At 41.2% G+C, this 21,304-nt stretch overlaps 1 protein-coding gene across 3 annotated transcripts in view; it reads left to right on the top strand.

Moving 5' to 3' along the window:
* The window catches only part of CNGA3 (cyclic nucleotide gated channel alpha 3), a 51,213-nt gene that overhangs the window by 20,911 nt on the left and 8,998 nt on the right, over positions 1–21,304 (top strand). For 2 of the 3 annotated variants that reach the window (XM_021412456.1, XM_021412447.1), the window contains exons 2-4: positions 5,851–5,982; positions 13,050–13,166; positions 16,399–16,578. In XM_021412456.1, the coding sequence (XP_021268131.1) occupies positions 5,882–5,982; positions 13,050–13,166; positions 16,399–16,578 (398 nt within the window). In that variant the 5' untranslated portion in view covers positions 5,851–5,881. Of the gene's footprint in view, positions 1–5,850; positions 5,983–13,049; positions 13,167–16,398; positions 16,579–17,556; positions 17,611–20,727; positions 20,860–21,304 lie in introns of all 3 variants that reach the window. The other variant, XM_021412464.1, reaches the window with a different exon arrangement.

The raw sequence follows: 21,304 nt of genomic DNA, 5'->3' as shown, positions 1-21,304 counted from the left end.
AATCCATCCTCTCTTCCTAGCTCCTTCTAAAAATTGATGCACTTTACTGCTTAATAGTGGGCTTGTATTACTGTGATTTCTTTCCTCTGGTCTAGTGTAGAATAGGGGCTCAGATTGCACTGTCTACTGAACTGGGATTTTACAGCTGAAATCATCGTAAGGCCTCTGAAATGAGTTCTTAAGTTTGCCTATATAATTTTATTTTGTAAGATCAAAAGATTTTATAATAATAAATACTAATATATACATAAAATAGCCATAACAAATAATAATTATTAAAAGCTTTTTATTCCTTGCCTTTCATGATCCTTGCTGCCGAGCTTTGCTCTGCAGTGTATTTTGTTTAAGGGAAGGACTCATGGAATTCCAGAGAGGTCCACACTGCTGTTTCACAGAGACTTTTTAATATTCTTTTTTGATTTTAACTCTTGCCACGTATAGATCCTTCCATCTTGCCATCAGGTTGTGAACTTGATCTAGTTGATGAGGGTCACTGGAGTTCCCTGCACTTCTCCTTTGTTTCTGCAGTAATTTTTGCCATCCATCCTGAGATGTTGTCTCACTGCTTGTTCTTTTCATCCCTGTCATTAATGACAGGTTTTCATACGCAAGCCTGAGAAGCATTGCTCTTAAACTTCTGCAGCACTGAAGGTCAACTGTTTAATCTTGTTCTTGCTTTCTGTCTAGGCTAGTTTTTCATCCAAAATAGTATTTGATTTTATATCCTGCAAGTCGTGTGGTTTTGTCAGTAGCCCAACTTTGGAACGTCTAAATAAAATGTGCAACCGTTTTCTGTACTCACCGCTCAAGTGGCATGTTCAGAGCATTCCAGGAGATTAGGACTATCCAGTTCTAGTATCTATTAGTAGTGTCTAATTCCAGATTAGTAATATCTAATTCCAGGAGATTAATAACTGCTGGAGAAGGCATGCCAGTTTCAAGCTTAAGAAATACTGTACTCAGTGTTTTTTAACCAAACTTCCATGTACTGATAGAGAAATTACAAATCTGGAAATACATACACTGCATTTACAGCTTCTAAAATATAGAAAGGCACTACTCACTGCTCAGCTGGTTCAGAAGCAAGCACAGAACCATGGAATAGCTTGGGTTGGAAGAGACCTTAGATATTGTCTAGTTTCAACCCCCCTGCTAAGGGCAGAGCTGCCTGCTGCCAGATCAGGATGCTCAGGGCCCCGTTCAACCTGGCCTCAGATGTCTGCAGGGATGGGGCACCCACAGCTTCTCTGGGCAGCCTGTGCCAGTGCTTCGCCACCCTCTGAGGGAAAGTGTTCTCCCTAACATCTACATCTCCCCTCTTTTAGCTCAAAGCCATTCCCCCTTGTCCTATCACTATCAGACAGTGTAAAAAGTCACTATCCCTCCTGATTATAAGCTCACTTTTAAGTACTGGAATGCCACAATGAGATCTCCCCAGAGCTTTCTCTTCTCTAGGCTTAACAAGCCCACCTGGCCTCAGCCTTTCTTTATACCAGCCCTCTGATCATCTTCATGGTCTCCTCTGGACCCTCTCCAACAGCTTCACATCATTCTTGTGCTGGGGGTACCAGGCCTGGATGCAGTACTCCAGATGGGGCCTCACGAGGGCAGAGCAGAATGGGTCAGTCCCCTCCCTCTCCCTGCTGGCCACCCCTCTGCTGATGCAGCCCAGGACACTGTTGGCCTTCTGCGCTGCAAGAGCACTCTGCTGGCTCCTGTCCAGCTTTTCATCCACCAGGAGCCCCAAATCCTCCTCCACAGGGCTGCTCTCAATAGTACTTCTCCCAGTCTGTACTCATGTCTGGGGTTGCCCTGACCCAAGTGCAGCACCGTGTACTTTGGCCTTATTGAATCTCATTTGGTTCCTGTGGACCCACTTCTCAAGCGTGTCTAGGTTCCTTTGGATGGCATCCCTTCCTTCTGTCATATTAACTGCAACATTCATCTTGGTGTTGTCTGCAAACTTGCTGAGGATGCACTTGATCCCACTGTATATATCACTTATGGAGATACGGAGGAGCACTGTTCCCAAAACAGGCCCCTGGGGGACACTGTCACTGGCCTCCACCTGGACATAGAGCCGTTGACCACAACCCTCTGGCTGTGACCATCCAACCAATTCTTTATCCACTGAATATTCCACCCTTCAAATCTATATTTCTCCAATTTACAGATAAGGATGTGATGTAGGACCATGTCAAAGGCATTACACAAGTCCAGGTAGATGACATCGGTTGCTCTTCCTTTGTCCACTCCATTGTAGAAGGCCACCAGATTGGTCAGGCACAATCTGCTCTTTGTGAAGCCATGCTGGCTGTCTCAAATCACCTCCTCATCTCACATGTGCCATAACGTGGCTTCCTGGAGGATCAGGTTTGTGATCTTCCCAGGCACAGAGGTGGGGGTCATCTGCCTGTAGTCCTCAGAGTCTTCCTTTCTCCCTATCTTAAAAATGGGAGTGATGTTTCCCTTTTTCCAGTGGCTGGGGACTTTGCCTGACAACCGTGACTTTTCATATCTGATGGAGGGTGGCTTGGGAGCCACATCAGCCAGTTCCTTCATTACCCTGGGTTGCATGTCATCTGGCTACATAGACTTGTACATGTTCAGTCTCATGAGTGGTCTTGGACTTGCCCTTCTCTTACAGAGGAGGAATTTTGCTCTCCTGACTCCTGCTTAGAGGTTCAGGGATGTGAGAGACATGGGAAGCCTGATTGCCAGTGAAGATCGAGGCAAAAAACTTGCTAAGTACCTCAGCCTTTTCCACGTGACATCTGCTGTAGCCAGTTCTCCCTTCTTATTTACCAGATGGAGGTACACCCTCCTTGGCCTGTCTCTTCTGACGAATGTACCTGCACAATCCCTTCTTGTTATTTTTCACATCCCTCGCCAAGTTCTGTTCCACGTGCTCCTTGAGGCTTTCCTGATCTCATTTCTGCATGTCCAGATGGCATTCTTGTATTATTCCTGGGCCGCACATCCCTGCTTCCTCTGCCTGTGCATGCCCCTTTTTTCCCTCAGTTTAACCAACAGGTCCTTGCTCAGCCATGCCAGTTTCCTGCCTCTTCTGCTTGTTTTCCTGTACTGGGGGACAGAGAGCTCTTGTGCCCTCAGAAAGGTGTCCTTGAAGAGCTGCCAGCTCTGCTCCTTTGTCCGTAAGGACAGTTTCCCAGGGGATCCCATCCAGTAATTTCTTAAATAGCTGGAATTTTGCTCTCCTGAAGTTAAGGTTCTTAACTTTGCTTTTTGGTAGGCCCGTATTCCTTGAGATCACAAGCTCAGCCAGGTCATGATTGCTGCTTCCAGTCAACCTCTTTAATGATCTCCTCTGCGTCGGTGAGCACCTGGTCCATTAATGCTTCATCTCTGATTGATTTATCTATTGCCTGGACCAGGAGGTTATCCTTAGCGCACTCTAAGAGTCTCGTGGATTTCTTGCAGCGTGCCATGTTGCCTTCCCAGTGTCTCTTTTCAGTGAGATACTGCATGTTGGCAGTAAATAAGCTACATCATCCCTACACCCCTAGGTTTTTAGTATCTCATGCTTCTATTGTCTGTACAGAGTTATTCATTTTATTGGGAATTATAAGCCTGGTGACCTTAGTTTAAGAACTGCTGTAGATAGACATCAATTAGTGAATCATCAGAACTAGTGACAGGGTTTTTGTTATGTTAGCTGGCGGTACTGGCAAAGGCCAGGCTGGGTGGGGCCCTGTGCAATCTGATCTCGTACTTGATCTAGTGGCTGGCAACCCTGCCTGTGGCAGAGGGGTTGGAACTTGATGATCCTTGAGGCCTCTTCCAGCCCAAGCCATTCTATGATTCTATGATCTTAACTTGGCACTAACTTTGGTTTGGAAAGCTACCCTTAGAAAAAAGCTAGTGCTTTGTCACTTACGGATCATTCTGTTTTTCTCACTATCAAGCTTTTAAAACTTTGAAGTAGAATAACGCGCAAGTCCAATGGTAGATGCGTTATGGTGTTGATTGGAAGAGTGAGGAATCATTCCTCCCTCAGAATTCTATATTGATTAAAACAACAACAGCAACAAATTGGCTGAGTTTTAAAGGAGGGTGGGGTCTATGCAGAGCAGTAAAATTCAAGCAACACGTGCCATCTTACTCATAAATTACCTTCCATTGGACTTCTAGTGTATAAGTGAAAGCCGCAGAAATGCAATAGGCAGTGAGAGTAACTATTAGTAGGAAGAAGCAGTTCCCTCCTGTGCCTTACTTTCTGTATGTGCATAACAATTTGCCAACAGGAAGCATGCTGCTCCATTATTAAGTTAAGTGCTTGTGACAACCGGGCTACTGCATTAGAGCCTCCCAGTATAACTTCAAGCCTTGAAACCTGGGAAGTGGGAATGTAAATTGGAGGCTACCATCGGTAGTAACAAAAGAGCAAAGACGTTTTATTCTGATCGTGAATTATGTTCAAATTAATATGTGAGAAATGGGAGTTACTGCTGTAGCAAAATAGATGTCACACTAACTTTCTCCCCAGAAAAGCTGAAGTTACCTGGTATGTGCAGGGCTCAGTTTAAGATCAGACACAGTTATGTATCAGTTGACCTGCACCGAGGTAAGATTAGAAATAGGAAACACTAACCAGATTTCCAGGTGTTAAATAAGATATCCAGGGGCTATTTCCAGATCCATTTCATTATTTCTGGATGCAAAATTTAAGTTAGTCTATTTTATATTTTGAAGTATATTAAATTCTTTTAAAAGTTATATGTGATTCCCTTTAGGTGTCTGGGATTTGAATAGAGGGTAACTCAAGTATCTATCTTTTAAGAAGCTGAACACATAATGTAGACCTGTTAGTGGATGATGAATTTTTACTTCAGGAACAATGCAGGGGAGGCTTTTAGTTTCTGTATTTCGTTTGCTGTTAGTTGCATGCTGTATGGGCTGTAAGGCAGTGGATTACAGGTGAGGAAAGGACATTGGATGGTCTGAAGCAGTGGCAAAATCCCAAGTGAATTTGATCTTAGTCATGTCTCAGATAGAAAAGGATCCTGGGTACGGTTTCAGTAATTAAAAAAATGAATTCAAAACTTTCAGTGAAAGTCTTTCAGAATTTTGTTTTTAAGGCACTTGTCTTAACTCTCAAAAGCTGTTTTACTAATGTTGGTAAGGCATTGACGGACACATCTGGAAAGGAATTAAGTTGCATAATTTTCCTAAATCTTATAGGGGTTGGATGGTTAGATATGTTTACATACCTTGTCTTGAAGCACTGCAAGAAAAATGATGTATGAGAGCGCAATGATTAGTGCATTGTTTAGATAATGTATGATTAACGGCGTGTATTAAGCTCAAGGATACATTTGATTAATGGCCTGTTTGCTTAGCATGCAATTTCAGAATAAAAGACTTTGTCGTGAAATAGATACAGGTTAGCACAAGAAGATTAGCTTGAAGTGGAATAGGTTGTCCTACCACGTGTTACCGCCTTGTTTTTTTGGTTTGCTTTCTAACTGCAGTCTGTGAATGAAATTTTACATGCGGTTTCTCTGTAGATAATATGTCTGACACTGTGGATACTCTGAAACCCTAGAGACAAAAAAGAACATGATGTCATGTGAACTGTTTCATTGGTCCTGATGGATTTTCTTTGTTACACTGAATTTTCATTGTTACGCTTCTATGAGCATGTTTTCTGTCTGGTACAAATAAATGTGGGAATGGCTGTCGTACTATGTGTGTAAATATTGCTATCCATGCAAATGGTTAAATTAGCTTTATACTGCCCTGTTTTTTTAGTAATTCACTGTTTTTAAGAACTGTTACATTGCTTTTGGTGCCTTTGTTAAATGCTTTTTTTTTTCCCCTGTGTTTCAGCTGTCAATTGGATGTTGATATGTAAAGCAAAATGGCAAAAATCAACACCCAGCACTCCTACCCTGGCATGCATGGACTGTCTGTCAGAACTACTGATGAAGATATTGAAAGGATTGAGAATGGCTTTATCAGGTAATACATTTGTTTCATCACAGTCAGATTGCCGCAGAATTTGAGGCAGCTCTCTCTATCTGTATTTTGGAAGTGACCCCATCACCACTGACCCTTTGTGTTTAAATGATCCAGTGGTGTATTTCCAAAGTATAGAAGAGACAGCAATGGGAAGGTTATCGTGGTTTGCAGTTTTGGATCCAGAACCTGTATTACCTCAGGAATAAAACACATCTTCCCATTGATGGGAATTACACCATCTCTATAAGGATAAGCATCTTTCTTGAATCACCTTGCAAGAACCTGTGCTTGGAGTGTGTATGGGATTTGGAGAAAAAAGGACCTTGCCAGTACTATGCAGTGAAAAACCTTTAGGAAAGCTTTTAAAAGCAACCTCCTCAAACCGTCTGGCTCCGGTGTTAGTAAACGTAGATAGCATACAAAGCCTATCAACATGTTTTTACTGGCTTTTCAGAGCTTCACACTGTACAGTTGAACTGTGCTTGTTTCCTTACATTCACTTTTCTCTGTTTCAGTGGTTTTTAAGTGGCTGCATAAAATATGCCAGTGTGCTGTACACTTATATTTTATGCAGTCCCAGTCATTTCTCTAGTCTGGGCAAATGCTACTGCAAGAAAGTGTCTGATGATTCACAGCACCTGTGCAGGCTGGAAAAAGTTGCCTGCTTTTGGCTTGTTGTGGTCAACAGCCTCAGCTGTGGGGGCCTTGTCAGACTGTTTCTTGTTGACCAAATACTCAAAAGCCTGTTAGGACTGCTTGTATTATTATAATTTTGGATCCTAGCATGCTCCTAGAATATAGTGCGGATGTGATCTTTGTCCTCTTCACATTTTTTTTTTCCTTTCTGCCTTGCTTATGTGATACCTTCTGGTGTGTAGGTGTACCTACACGGGTGAAAATGGAGCTGCTTTTATTCTCTGCAGTATGGCTTGGTTGCTTTAGTTATAGTACTTCATGTTCTTCAGGAGATTGGAAGCATCATGTCTCTTTGTCTCCATTTACAATCATTCCTCAAAAACAGGGAAAATGCAGATTGAAGTGAGCCTTCATTTTATGCCTCGTTTTTGTATAAAATATCAGTGATTGGCAGCTCAGAAAATGGACTTACTAGAAGAGGTGAGAAAGCATGCTTGTAAAGGTTTGAATGTAGAATTAGATGACTGTAGTCATCTGCAGCTTCAGAGGCAATGACTTACGATAGATAAAGGGACGGAAATATGAATTACACTTTATGACGATAAGAGTGGTCTTGAAGGACCATTTATTTAAAATGAAGTTCATTGTGGTCAGCTTTAATTACAGGATTTCATAGATGGGTAAAAAAAAATTACAAGGTCACTCTATAAAAAAGATTTCACATTTAAAGTTTTTCTATTGCTAAAGTGATTGCCAAAAAATGGTTATATAATACTTTTGTAATACAGCTAAAAAAAATTCTATGTATATGGGCAAAACTCAAGCTTGTGTTCATTAGGACACAAATGCATTTTATACCACTCAGTCTATAAGAATATGATTGTTATTTAACAGAAGACAATTAAAGATTTCTTTTTATAAGACAGAAACCTTCAATTCTGTTTATTTTGGCAAGAGTTAATCCTTATTTCCATGAAAAGATGAAGGGAATTAAGGCGAGGGGAGATAATAAAACGTGCTTCATTATCTGTCACAAACATCATAGATTGTTTCTCTTTCCAGTTCTGAACTTAAAACCTCAGTCATTGTCAACAGAAACTGCTACTTTCAGATCTTCTTGTGGAAGACAGTTGTGGGGCATTGGTCTTTAACTTCATCCAAGAAAAAATTCTGATATACATTTTTAAAATTCAGATTAGCAAAAACTAAAACTGTAGACGCTGGAGAAAACAAACAAACAAAGAAAGCAGCCAACCATAGGTTTTCTAGACGAGTGAGACTGCTTCTTATCTTCCTTTAAGTCCTGTTGGCTATAGTTCAAGAAAACAATTAAGCACATTACTTAGTTCCCATTACAGTCGGTGGGTGTTAATTTTATGCTTAATGCTAAGATGTGCTTAAGTGCTTTTCGGTTGTGGAATGTGGTATTATCAAAGAAAATCACTCACTGAAACAATTAACAGAAAGCTGCTGGTGGTCTTTAAACTGTAATTTTCTCATCTGGCAGATGAAGTTGCTAAGCTGCTATCCATCATATTTGAGAAGCTGAGACAGTCTGGTGAAGTTCTGAGTGACTGGAAAAGGGGAAATGCAACCCCTGTTTTTAAAAAAGGAGAAAAAGGAAGATCCAGGAAACTAGAGGCCAGTCACCTTGCCTCTGTACCCAGCCAGATAATAGAGCTGATCTTTGGATTAGCTAATGAACATGGACGACAAAGAGGTGATTGGTGACAGACAATATGGCTCCATTAAGGGCAAATCATGCCTGCCAAATTTAGTGGCTTTCTATGATGGGGTTACACCATTGGTGGATAAGGGAAGAGCAACTGACATCATCTACCTGGACTTAGGCAAAGCATTTGTTGCTATCCCACACTACATCCTTGTCTCTGAATTGGAGAGACATGGGTTTAATGGATAAACCACTTTGTGGATGAGGAATTGGCTGGATAGTCACACTTAATCGTATCACAGAATCATAGAATGGCCTGGGTTGAAAAGGACCTCAAAGATCATCAAGTTTCAACCCCCTGCTAAGTGCAGGGTCGCCAACCACTAGACCACGCTGCCCAGAGCCACGTCCAGCCTGGCCTTGAATGCCTCCAGGGACAGGGCATCCACATCTCCTTGGGCAACCTGTTCCAGCGCGTCACCACCCTCTGTGTGAAAAACTTCCTCCTAATATCTAACCTAAATCTCCCCTGTCTCAGTTTAAAACCATTCCCCCTTGTCCTACCACTATCCACCCTCGTGAACAATCATTCCCCCTCCTGTTTATACGCTCCCTTCAAGTATTGGAAGGTCACAGTGTGGTCTTCCCAGAGCCTTCTCTTCTCCAAGCTAAACAAGCCAGTTCCCTCAACCTTTCTTCATAGGAGAGGTGCTCCAGCCCTCTCATCATCTTGGTCACCCTTAAAAAGTGTTGCAGTCAATGGCTCGATGTTCAGGTGTGGACCAGTTCCTCAGGGGTCAGTACTGGGACTGGCACTAGTTAACATCTTAGTTGGTGAGATGGACATTGGGATTGAGTACATCCTCAGCAAGTTTGCAGATGACACCAGGCTGTGCAATGTGGTCACTGTGCTGGAAGGAAGGGATGCCATCCAGAGGACTCTTGAGAGGCTCAGGAGATGAGCTCACGGAAACCTCATGAAGTTTTGCAAGTCCAAGTGCAAGGTCCTGCACCTGGGCAGATACTGGATTGTGAACAGCCCTGAAGAGAAGGACTTGATGTACTGTTTGATGAGAAGCTCAGCATGAACCGGCAATGTGTGCTTGGAGCCCAGAAAGCCATAATTATCCTGGGCTCATCATAAGAAGCATGGCCTGCAGGGTGGGGGAAGTGATTGTTGCCTTCTACTCTGCTCAGTCTCTGTGAGCTTTTTATAAGATAGAGTTAGAGAGTCATCGAATCATCTAGGTTGAAAAAGACCCTTAAGATCGCCAAGTCCAACCATCACCATCACTACCAAGTCCATCAGTAAACCATGCCCCTAAGTGTCACATTGACACATTTCTTAAGTACCTCCAGAGGTGGACACTCCACCATCCACCTGGGCAGCTTGTTTCAATGCTTGACTGCTCTTTCTGTGAGGAAATTCTTCATAATATCCAATCTAAACCTCCTTTGGTGAATGTGAAGCCATTGCCTCACATCCTATTGCTCAGCACCTGAGAAGAGAGGCTGACACTGTCCTTGCTGCTGCCTCCTTTCAGGTCATTGTAGAGAGTGATGAGGTCTCCTCTCAGTGTCGTGTTGTGGCCCAAGGGCAGCAGCCAATGTTTAGCCTTGCTGAATGCCAGAGAATGAGATGCAGCCCATGGATCCAGCCAATCCAGATCCCCCTGCAGAGCCTTCCTACCCTCAAGCACATCAACACTTCTGCCCACCTTGATGTCATCTGTAAATGTACTGAGTGTGCACTCAATCCCCTCATCAAATTTGTTGATAAATATTTTAAACAAAACTAGCCCCAGTACTGAGCCCTGGAGGACACCATTTGTGGATTTAACTCATTCACAATGACCCTTTGGGCCTGGCCAGCCAGCCAGTTTGTAGCCCAAAGAACCGTACATCTCTCCAAGCCATGAGCAGCCAGTTTCCTGAGGAGAAGGTTGTGGGAAACACTATCCCACAAGGATCATTGAGTCCAACTCCTGGCTCCACACAGCACCACCCCAAATTTAAACCCTCTGTCTGAGAGCGGTGCCCAAACGCTTCTTGAACTCCAACAGGCTCAGTGCCTTGACCCCAGGGGAGCCTATTCCAGGGCTCGATCACAATTTGGTGAAGAACCCTCAAATCCCTTTCTGCGGGGCTGCTCTCCATCCCCCAGTCTGTACATATGTCCAGGGTTTCAGCATAGGCTGAGGAGACACAGGTATCTAGTGTTCCTAGTTTGTAACCTGCTCTCTATTTCTTAACATTGTGTAGTCTCTTCTCATGGTGGTTTCAGACCACTTAACGCTCTTGGACAGTAATGGCAGTCCTTGCTGTTTTGCAGCAGACACCAGCCAAACTCATGGAGTCTGTGATAGGAATGAGTTTGTGTTCATAAAAATAAAGTCAAAATTAGGCCATGTGCATTGCAGGTGCTCCATCAGAAGCCCGGTCTGTAACCATCCTTCTGCATGGATAGAAAGCCAACTGACAAATGAGGCCTCTTGTGTTATGTGAACATGGTTGAGGGTAATCAGAAATGAGCCTGTGAGTTTTATAAGGAGTTAAAATAGTGGAGGAAAGAGAGCATTTTAGATTTACTTTTCAGTTTGCTTGTGTGAATTGAAGTGGAATGTGTTTATGATTGCTGTGTAAGGTTGGAGAGGTGCTTCCACAAGAGTTGCCTGGTAGAGTTCTATGAGTAAAAACTACTGTAAAAGTGAATTGCAAGCCCTTTAGTGCTGTTTCTACAAACTTTATTTAATTTTCTTGAGTTGTCTGTATATGTTGTAACATTTTTGTAAAGTAAACCTGAATTTATGAAAAGCAGTTAAATTACTGCAACTTAAACTTGTCCTCTTTATTTGAATCACTGATCGGAACACATTCTTTTAATCCATCCTAAACGTGAAATAAAAGATACTGGTTTAAGCCTCCATGAAAGGCTGTCTGTTTCTGCAGAATACTTTTTTTTCTTCAAACCTGAATTCTGACCATTAAAATAATTTTCTAAGAACTCTTTCTGTCTCCTTTGAAAATGTCTTTTCAGGACTCAAAAGTAGTAATAATTAGTAAGTAAGAACAATGGCAACATTAGAATCCATGCTGTCTAAGAGCACGCAAGATGTGTATTTTCCTGTAGGGAGGAATATAAGGTATTAAAAACAGACATAGCGGTGCAATCTAAAGGATGCTGCCTAGCCTACTATCCTTTCCCCAGCAGGAGTGCATGCAGATGCTCCAGGAAAAGAAATGGAGTGGGGACATAGGAACAAACTACAAGTATCTATGCTTGCCTTTAATACTGTCCCAGCATCCAGCTCAGCAGAATTCCTGAGCTGGATGTGGGCTCTGCATATCCAGTAGTGTGTAATGGATTTCTGTCCTGTGAATTTGTTCTTTCTCCTCTAGGAGCTGGGTTCACTTTGGCAGCCACAGTAGTCACAGCACCCACTACATAAACTGGGTTGTACAACTTTCTCAATTCTAACCAGTATCTCTCGGTGTCTTATTAGAAGAGGAGAAGAAAACAGTTAAGAAATTGAGAATCCCAGGAGTCGCTATCTTCTGTAGTGTGGTTATTTGTGTAGATATCATAAAGTTTTAGTTCTTTGTCTGCCAGCTTCCCTGCTGTGAGTACAGACAGAGCTGAGGTGCTAATTATCCTGTTGTTGGCACTCAAAATGCTGCTGCCAGTTCTGATAAAATTAGTGCAAGTATCATCATATTCAGTGTTTTCCTGGCAATGCAGATTAGCAGAGTCATGTGAGAGTTCTTGTTTGCCTTACGAAGGGAGAAAAACATGATCCTTGGTGTGACGAAATCTTGTAAAGAATGAAAAACACGGAGGAAACCTCGGGAGTCACAAAAAAATCCACAGTGAGCTTTGATAAAGTCCTGGTTCCACTGAAGTCAATTCCAAAACTCCATTACCGAAAGATAAAGCCAAAGCTTCATCGATTCTTTTTCAGCGCTAATTATTTCTGTGCTAATAAGCAGTCTCAGAGGAACTCATGCGAGTTGGCAGACACTGCACGTAACTTAACAGCATAATTGCTATCTGCAGTTGCGTGCAGCTGAGATGCTGCGTTGTTTTCTGGATGTCAGTAACCTGAGGTGCCTCATCTCATCACCCCCAGAGTAGCTCTAAACATCTGTAGCCTATTTTGCCATACGGTAGGCAGTGTTTTACTTACGGAGCGAGTAAGAACAGCAATGATGCTACTCAGTATTATCTACTGTAAAATCACTGTTTTTCCCTTTCAGTCTAGACAGGAGCAAAAGGCAAAAGAGGTATTTGCTTTGAGTCATAAAATGGAACCACACTGGTAGAAATATTGGACTGTTAAACCTAAACAAGGTCTGGGAGACTGACACTGAAAAAAGCAGTGGGCAGTCACTTCAAAGCCCCCTGGAGGCATGGAGCTTTCCTCTCTGCTGAAGGAGAGCTGCTGATGCGGTACAGGAGGTGTTAGACTAGCAAATGTTCTTCCCATAATTGTGTGTCTACACACCAGAGTGATACTAATGAGCAAGAAATCAGCTTCTGAGCTTACAGGTGGAGACGGCAGAGCCTCGTTTGCTTTCATTCATATTGGATGGATCCAGTACAGTGGGAATGTAGGTTTAGCTTTACATTTATCAGATGTATGTCTTATTGGTAGAAAGAAGATAGTTTGCAATATTGTTTTCTGCTGCAGTGGTGTTAATAATTGGATGAGGGAAAATCTGCTGGAGGCTGTATGTAATTTAAAAACACTTCCTTTTGCAGAACCCATTCACTGTGTGAGGACACATCTTCAGAACTGCAGAGGGTCATTTCTGTGGAGGGAAGACATCTATCTGGATCGCAGACGAGCCCGTTCACAGGCAGGGGAGCAATGGCAAGGTAACGTGCTAATTAACACTGTTTTCAGTATTACCATATTTGAAAGAGGCCGATCACAATTTCAAGGCAAAGTAAGAAGAGCCTCACTTTCCAAAGAAAATGGATGGAGTGCAGCTGAAGATCGTCTATAAAAAGTGACAGAAGCTTATTTTGACCTCAGTTTTCACCTCATTGCTTGCTTGTTTGTAATAAAAGCCTTAGAGTCCTAGAGATGCTGGATGAACTCACACAAATTAGTCTGATTAAAGAAGAAGATTTATTTTTACAAGATCTGATAATATATTGAATGCTGAGGAAATGCAAGAAGTGACAGCAGAAATGACTCAAGACTGTAGAGTCAATGGATAAGCATTTGGTTCTGGCTGGTAGCTGATGCAATGTTAATTTCCTATTAAGTATGGCCTAATGATTGTTCCCTTGTTGATACATAGCTCTGGCAAAGGAGGAGATGGGATGTTTGTGTCTGAATGCAAGAATTTCTGTTTCTAGAATCCAGTTTTGTTTATAATTAATTGGGAGCATGAGACAGCAAATTTCAAGTGAACCATTTGCTTAAGTCATTTACTATACCTAGACTTAAGACATAAACCTGAAATGGAGCTTCAGAAACTTTTTGTGTCTACTTTAAAGATTTCCAGTGGAAACTGCAGAGCTCTCTCTCCTGATGCCATTATGATACATGCTACAGAGCATACTGAGTTTAAGCATAGTGTATTTCAAAGAAAAATATTGCTATAAAACTAGAGACATTTTAAGAGTGCGGTTTACATTTCAGGCTTTTCGGTGGTAGAGAACAAACCTTCATTGCCCTATTTGGTTATCAGGTAATAACACCACTGTGTGTATATTACAAAGTCTGTAAGAAGTTGGTTTTAGGTGGAAAACATGTTTTTAGGTGTATGTTGATTGCATCTACGTGTGTAAATCAATACTGAAAGCTTCTTAATGTTTGCTTATATTATTTTTTACCCTTTTTCAGAATAGTGTGAGTTACATGTGCATAGAACTGCAGTTACTTACGCTCTGAATCTTCAAGGAAACCTTTGATGCAAACTTGAATGCTCAGCAGTTTAAAAAGTAGTAATATAACGTGCCTCTTAAATGCAGATTCTCAAGGACCTAAGATAACAGCCTCTGGTGGACCTCACTCAGGGTGTCTTACTTTGAGGTGGGAAGGACAGAAAAGATGAAAATAAAATAAAATGGCAGAAATCAGAAAAGGCTATTTCTTCGTTCAAATAGAGAGGTTCTCAGTCTTATTTTGTAAAATCTGTTTGACTCCTTAACTAACAGTTCTCAAAATGCCTTGCTTTCTAATAGAAGCAAGAGCATCCATATTAGTGGTTTTCCGTACCACTCCTTTCGTGAAAGCTGAGTTCTGCTCAGGCAAAGAGAAAAGAATCACAGTTTAATTTTATGCAGTGCTTTTTAAATGAGTTAGGAATCTATTAATTGATCTCAGACTTTGATGTGGAGCTTTGTTTTTCTTTTGCGTTCCTAGTAGATTTTGAATTCTCTTAATTGTTGGTGTCAACGGTTTACGGGCGTTAGGCCCGATTCCGTGACAAAGGGGACGGGGGACCCAAGGGCCCACGTCCCGGGAAAAGGGGAAAGGGGAAAAGGGTAGGGAGATGGCCCTGAGAGCAAAGAACAGCGGCAACAATCTGAGGAGAAACAAACTAATTTACTAAATAAAATATCGGAATGCAAAACAACACACTATAATACAATATAATTACAATTTAAGCTGATAAATCCAATACAGAGAGAGAGAATGTCCCAAAATCAAGGTAGGCCTTACTCTACTACCGACGATAAGACGGCTGGAGAGCGAGGTGCTGCCAAGACGAGAGACGGCGGAAAAAGGGACGAGGTCTCATGATCTGCAAGTTTTTATACTGCGAGCTTTTATCTTTTCCCTCCGGCTGGAAATGGTAACAGAGGAGCAAAGTACCGTGGGGACTGTAGTAGTCCTTCTCTTCTGAGGAACAGGTACATTCACTACATGATGTTATGATGTGGAGTACCAATAACCGAAAATCATAAAACCATGACAGTTGGAAATTGTAGATGATTTATATGATGCATTGCTGGTATAGGGATAAAGAGCTAAAAATACCTTTTCCTAATTTCTGACATGTGGTGTTGTTCCTGCTTATTTTGTCCTTTTTATTTCGAGGTAAGAAATCCTGGGCAAGATCTGTGAGATGGTGTAGTTAGGCCCTTGAGAAGTGCAATAAGGCCGGTGTACTTTATCATAAGATTGTAATATTATCCGATGTGAAGGGAGTGTGAAGAGCTTTCCTTGAGTAGCCCAAAGCTTCTGTAAGAAGTTACGGATTGTTCAGGATTTCATTATGGTATTTTCAAGGACAAGATTGGGAAAGCTAAAGTAGCACCACTTTTGTCCAAACTGTGCTGGTAATGGGAAATAATAAAGAATATTGTTTGGGTAGTAAATAAAATCTCTTCTGTATATTTCAGTGTCCATTGTTTTCAGTTTTTCAGAAGCATGTTTTTGTTTGAACTTTGATAACATTACAAGGATTTGTCATGAGCTTTAGTCAATTAGTGGGAACATAAAAAAGAGGTATAACAATACAATGGTAAATTAGTTATGTTGTCATGATGTTTTGCTTGTCTTATTTCAGTGGTCTGCTAGAAATTCAGGATGAGGAAGTAGCGCTGTCTATGCCGTAGGCAGGTTTATGTGCAATACGCAATTAATACATCTGCAGACAGACTCTTTACAACCAAAGGGAAAGTGACTGAAATTTTACCACTCCTTATTTCAAAGTCCATCCCTCTTCACCAACTGTTCAGCTTTTGTTTCTGCTGTATGTACCCTGAGTATGTGTTCTTGTGAGTATTTTCTGTCCCCTGATCTGTCAGTCCAGGATTCCCTCATTGTCACATAAGGTCAGAAGTTTTTTGTCCCTATAATGACCAGTTGGCAGATTTACCTTTAATCAGTATTTTTCTGCTGTTGCTTCTGCAGTGCTTGTACAGTGAGGTGGAGACGATGTGTGAGATACTTTCCTGATCAACTGCAGAAGATGATGTTTGAAATTGTGGAAAGTGTCTAGGCTCACACTGTTAATCTATCAAACCTCATTTCTGCAGCAGGTGGAGAAGTGGAGAAAAATCCTCCTGAACTGATATTGTGGGGAACACTTAATCCACCTGACATTCTTGTGTGGTTCAGTCAATGTTGTATGTCTGTTCTGTGCAGGCTGTCACGATTTGTCGTGTCTCTGAGGGCGTGGGCCACAAGACATCTGCACCATGAAGACCAAAGGCCTGATTCTTTCCTAGAGCGTATCCGAGGGCCAGAGCTTGTAGAGGTGTCCAGCAGGCAAAGTAACATCCGCTCCTTCCTGGGCATCCGTGAACAGCCTGGGGGAGTAAATGGGTAAGAAGAGATACTTTTTTTTTAGAGGGAGAAGACTGAATATGTGAATTTCTGTTCTAAATTTAACTCCAGCTAAAAGAGGAGAATGAAAGACGAAAGTTTGCCTTCTGTTTGGCATTATGCTATGGAACACGGACTCCCATGGCTTTTTACTTAGTTAAAGATTGGTAGGTAAGCAAGTAATCACTTGATTTGTTTCAAGAGCTCAGCTAATAATTTATATTAAAGCAAGAACTTTGAAGGGCTCTGCATGGTAGTATAGGTGACATTGATTTGTTGTCGGTGAGCACAGCCTCATCATCTTCACTTGGTCTGCTCCTTAGAAATTCAACTTAAAAGCACATTTTGTTGAATTAGCCAGACTGCTGTCCTTTAGTCACGCTAACGAGCAGGCAAGAGATTTTTCAGATGTCTGTATCAATAACAATTGCAGGTTCCAAATCATTAGTGAGAACATTAATCTTGGGCCAACAAGCCTCTGTAAAAGGCTATTAGATGAAGTGAGTTTGAAGCACCCATCCTTCTCTGTTTTACACAGTGGCTGTATTATAGTGACTCTCAGTTGTTCCACTGTGAAAATTTAATTTTGCAGCAGTGGTAGGTATTCTTGTCACAGAATCCTTGCCACTGCATCTGTGGAGAAGACTTGAAAGGATTGAAGAATGTTTAAAATAGCAGCCAAATGCTTACAGGGCTAAAAATAGTGAGCTGCATGTTACCATGCACTAATACGCCTGAGAACGAGCTTCAGACATCAGATGTGGTCACAAACGTGTATGCCTAGCACGTGATAAATAGAAACTGGTGCCTTGAAATAGTTATGCAAAGGGGCTTATCGCCGCAGTCAAAGTTGACCTTCCTAATCTTATCAGTGTGTATGTGAGAGGCTAGTAAGTCAGTCTGTCATGTTGGTAAACACGTGTATGAAATGCCAAAAATCTTTACGCTCTTAAACATGTTTTATTTCAATCGCGGCAGTCCATGGCCCTTGGCCAGGTTTAATGTCAACTTTAGCAACAACACCAATGAAGAGTAAGTACTGATAACTTCCATACGCCTTTCCACCACTAGTTCCTCCTTTTTTTTCCCTTTCCTTTTAGTAACATTTGTAGTAGGAACTCCTTATATCTTCTTCAGCCCTTTCTAAGGCTTTAAACCTTTCTAAGGTTTTAATTATAAAGAAAGATCTAGTTTTCTCAGTACTAGAAGCGTCCTTCATGATCCCTTTTGTCTGGTTACCCTTACCTTCCAAGGAACGAATGGGATTAAGCATTTAGTCCCTACCTCCTCTAATTCAACTGGCTGATTTCACTGCATTACCAATTGCTCTATTAATGCTTCAATTTTTAAATGAGATTAAGATATTCGTTTTCTAACGGTCCTTTTCCTCTTCTAACATACTGATCCCCTTCTGGAAATCTTGAGTGCCCCCAAAATTTCAAGTTGTCACATGAGATGTGGATTCTGAGCAGGGTACCAAGAAAACCTTTCTGTATGCATTCAGAATGAACACTAACCAGATTTCTAAAATGTGTGTTTTAATTCAGCCTGATCTAGTTGGTGTAGAAGTAGAGAGTGTGACAGGCAACATAATAAGACTTCCATTGCAAAAGAAGTTATGACAGAAGCTGCTCTATTTCATTTGACAAAGATATTTTACAGTTTTAGACCAAAGAGAAATCTTTTGAAAAGGTGAAGAACTCCTGTAATATAAAATCACTCAACATCAATGTTTGTTGCAAGTCTTAAACCATGGCTCTTTGAAGACATACCTCTTCTGTAGCATCTAGCAGTAGATTTTTTTTTTCTTCTTCTCTAAATACATCGTGGACTAGCAGCAAACTTCATTTAAAAATGATGCTGCGAAAGTTTTGTGCACATATCTCAACATACCTTCCTGCTCCTGAAGCAGTGTGTTGGTTTGGCTTGCATAAGTTTTATTAAAGCTGAAATGGAAGTGCAGTGAACAGTGACAGAAATGTGCAGTATTTTATTCAGACTGGGAAAACTAAAGGTGCTAAAAGCCTGGAGCCTCGCACGCTAGCCAGGGCCCAAAGGACTGCTTAGAATGGAAATGCTGCTTAGCCTGTTTCTGACAATGACTCATGTACCTCAGGCAAAACTTACATCCTTCAAGTGTGGCGTTATTTCTAAATGAAGACAACATCTGACTGTCTACCTGCCTGACCATCTGAAAATTACTTCATTTGGAAAGAAGTTGACTGTTGAGAAATGCAAAGATTCAATTCATTCAGAGACTGTGACAGGGTTTCTTTGGGGCTGATGAAGACATTTTTTGAGTCTGAAGATACTCCTTTTAATGTGCTGGAAACACTGAATAGATGCCACTGTATTGCTGTCAAAGGTGACAGGCACAAACAACTGTTAACTGGATTCCACTTTACTCAGAAGCACTGATAAGGGAAAAAAGATGCAGGTCTTTTTGAAGTCCTGTTTTTTTCCTCGTGTAGAAGACCTAAGAGTTCCCGCTGCTGGGGAACTGTAGGAAATGCTTTCAAGACTTTGATTGTGGCCAGCCTTTTCCTCCAAGTGACTTTGACTGCCAGACTGTAGGTAGCTGGGATTATTATGTTAGGAATTACCTCGAGAGAGGTGAACAGCAGCCACAGAAATGGAAGAGTCTCACTTACAAAAGATATCTCTGTGGTTGACAGATCTCTGGCCAGAGAAGAAGTGTTGGTATTAGATGTTCTGTGAAATAACGTGCTTTTTTTGTGGGTTCTTTTTTCGGGGGGGGGGGGGGGGGGTAGAGATTTTTTTAAACAACATGTAGGAGAAAGTTAGAATTGTCAAAATATTCCCTCCAAAGTTCAGCACCGCTGAGACTTTTTCACTGACTCTATCTCAGCCTGCTTTTCCTTGCATAACAACAGCCGCAAATATACAGGGACGCTGCCCTTTGGAAGTGGATTACTTTCTATCTATCTGTCTCTTCCTTGCCATTAAGAATGCCAGACATTTGAAGTTTCACCAGCAGTATGGTAATGCTAACAACAGCAACTGTGAATTGGCCTTTAGATCAGACACCAAACATAGTGCAGAGTGAAATCCTGACATGCTTTCTAGATAGGAAGGTGTTTTCAAGACAGATTTGAAAGAAAAGCAATAAATCCAAGGGACCAATGGCAGAGAAATAACCATTTGAGTAGCAGTTCCTGCTGCTGTATAGAAGTCAGCCTCGATGAATGAAAAACTGTTTCCAGTTATGTTCCTTGCAGTGTATAATTTTAAAGGTTTCAGTGGTGCTGATTAATTTGATAGGTACTATCCTGACATAGAGGGTTTTTTTTTTTAGCAAATTAGTCTGAGATTTTCCAAATTATATTGTGATGCTGCATTACTATGGAAATGTCCAAGGGTAAGAATTAGAACAGGTACACGCTGCTGATAGGTGACAGTTGTTCATAGATCCGTTACATTGGTTAAGTGCTATCTTCTTCCAGTCACAAGTCATCTTGTCCTGCTGTAGAGATCTAAAATAGCTCGTATTAATTGTGTTGACAATTAAACATCTACAAAATAACTTCCTTGTATGTAGATGTCTGAGATTAAGTGAAATGAGACGCAACTTCTTTCTCTACATTTGCTACTTTCGTTCAAACATCGGCTGGGATTCTTCTCCAAGGCAATTGCTGAAGCCAGAGGTAATCAATTAATTACAGCTGTGTTGGTTTTAAAGAACTGTGAGAAGAGATTCAGCCTCATTTCATGTAGTCATCATTAAAGCTTCAGATGATCACTGTGACGTTCTGGATATGCCACGAATATCAACAGTTTGTGAAGCCATATTGTGGTCTATTATCATTACCTAGATTTTAAAAAAAGGCTTAAATTCTAAAGATGGAATAAACTGGAAGCATTTAATTAAAATCTACCTGGTACACTGATGTATGAAAAGGTCAAGAAAACATGAGTGACTAATGCACAGAATCAGCCAATTGTAATTGTGTAACGTAGTGGTGTTGGTTTGAGAAGCCTCGGCCTGTAAACCAGTTGGATAAATGGTACCACTGAGAAATCCTGTCCTACCCCATCCAGAATCCAGGTCAATAGTTTCCTCTATGTCCACCCTCTCCCCTAGCTGCTAGAAAATGGATAATATTTTTAAGACTTCGATATGTTGTACAGCAAAAAGGAAGAAAAGAAAGAGGTTAAAGAGGAAAAGAAAGAGGAAAAGAAGGAGGAAAAGAAGGAGGAAAAGAAAGAGGAAAAGAAAGATGATAAAAAAGATGACAAAAAAGATGACAAAAAAAAGGAAGAGTAAGTATAACAAATGTACTTGTAATAGCTCTCCTGCACTCCAAAGCACGGTATGGTATTTAATTGTACAACTCCTACTACAGTTATTGATCTGAAGGCTGCAGAATGTTATACTGTCAAACCTTTAATACGTTATTCCTTTTGAAAAGGTGCAACTGGTCAACAAACTTGTTGTGTCTTTAATACTGTTGTTTAGATCTGTCATGATCAGCTTCCCAGGTCAGTAAAAGGGAGTTCGCCTACCACTGGTCATTTGGTTTTCTGTTCGAGATCACTTTATTCCTACTGGGGCATTTTAGGATAGCAGCTCTCTTTGCAAATCTGAACTGGATTTTCATGGTTCCAGAATATCTGTAACTATTTAGAGCTCACACCAAAAATCTAGCTTGGATGAAGAACAAAAATTTGACATGTAGAGAATTGCAGATTTGCTTAATAAGCTTAG

Source organism: Numida meleagris, chromosome 1, assembly GCF_002078875.1.
Source record: "Numida meleagris isolate 19003 breed g44 Domestic line chromosome 1, NumMel1.0, whole genome shotgun sequence".
NCBI lineage: Eukaryota > Metazoa > Chordata > Aves > Galliformes > Numididae > Numida > Numida meleagris.
This window is presented reverse-complemented; position numbering and strand designations above follow the sequence as displayed.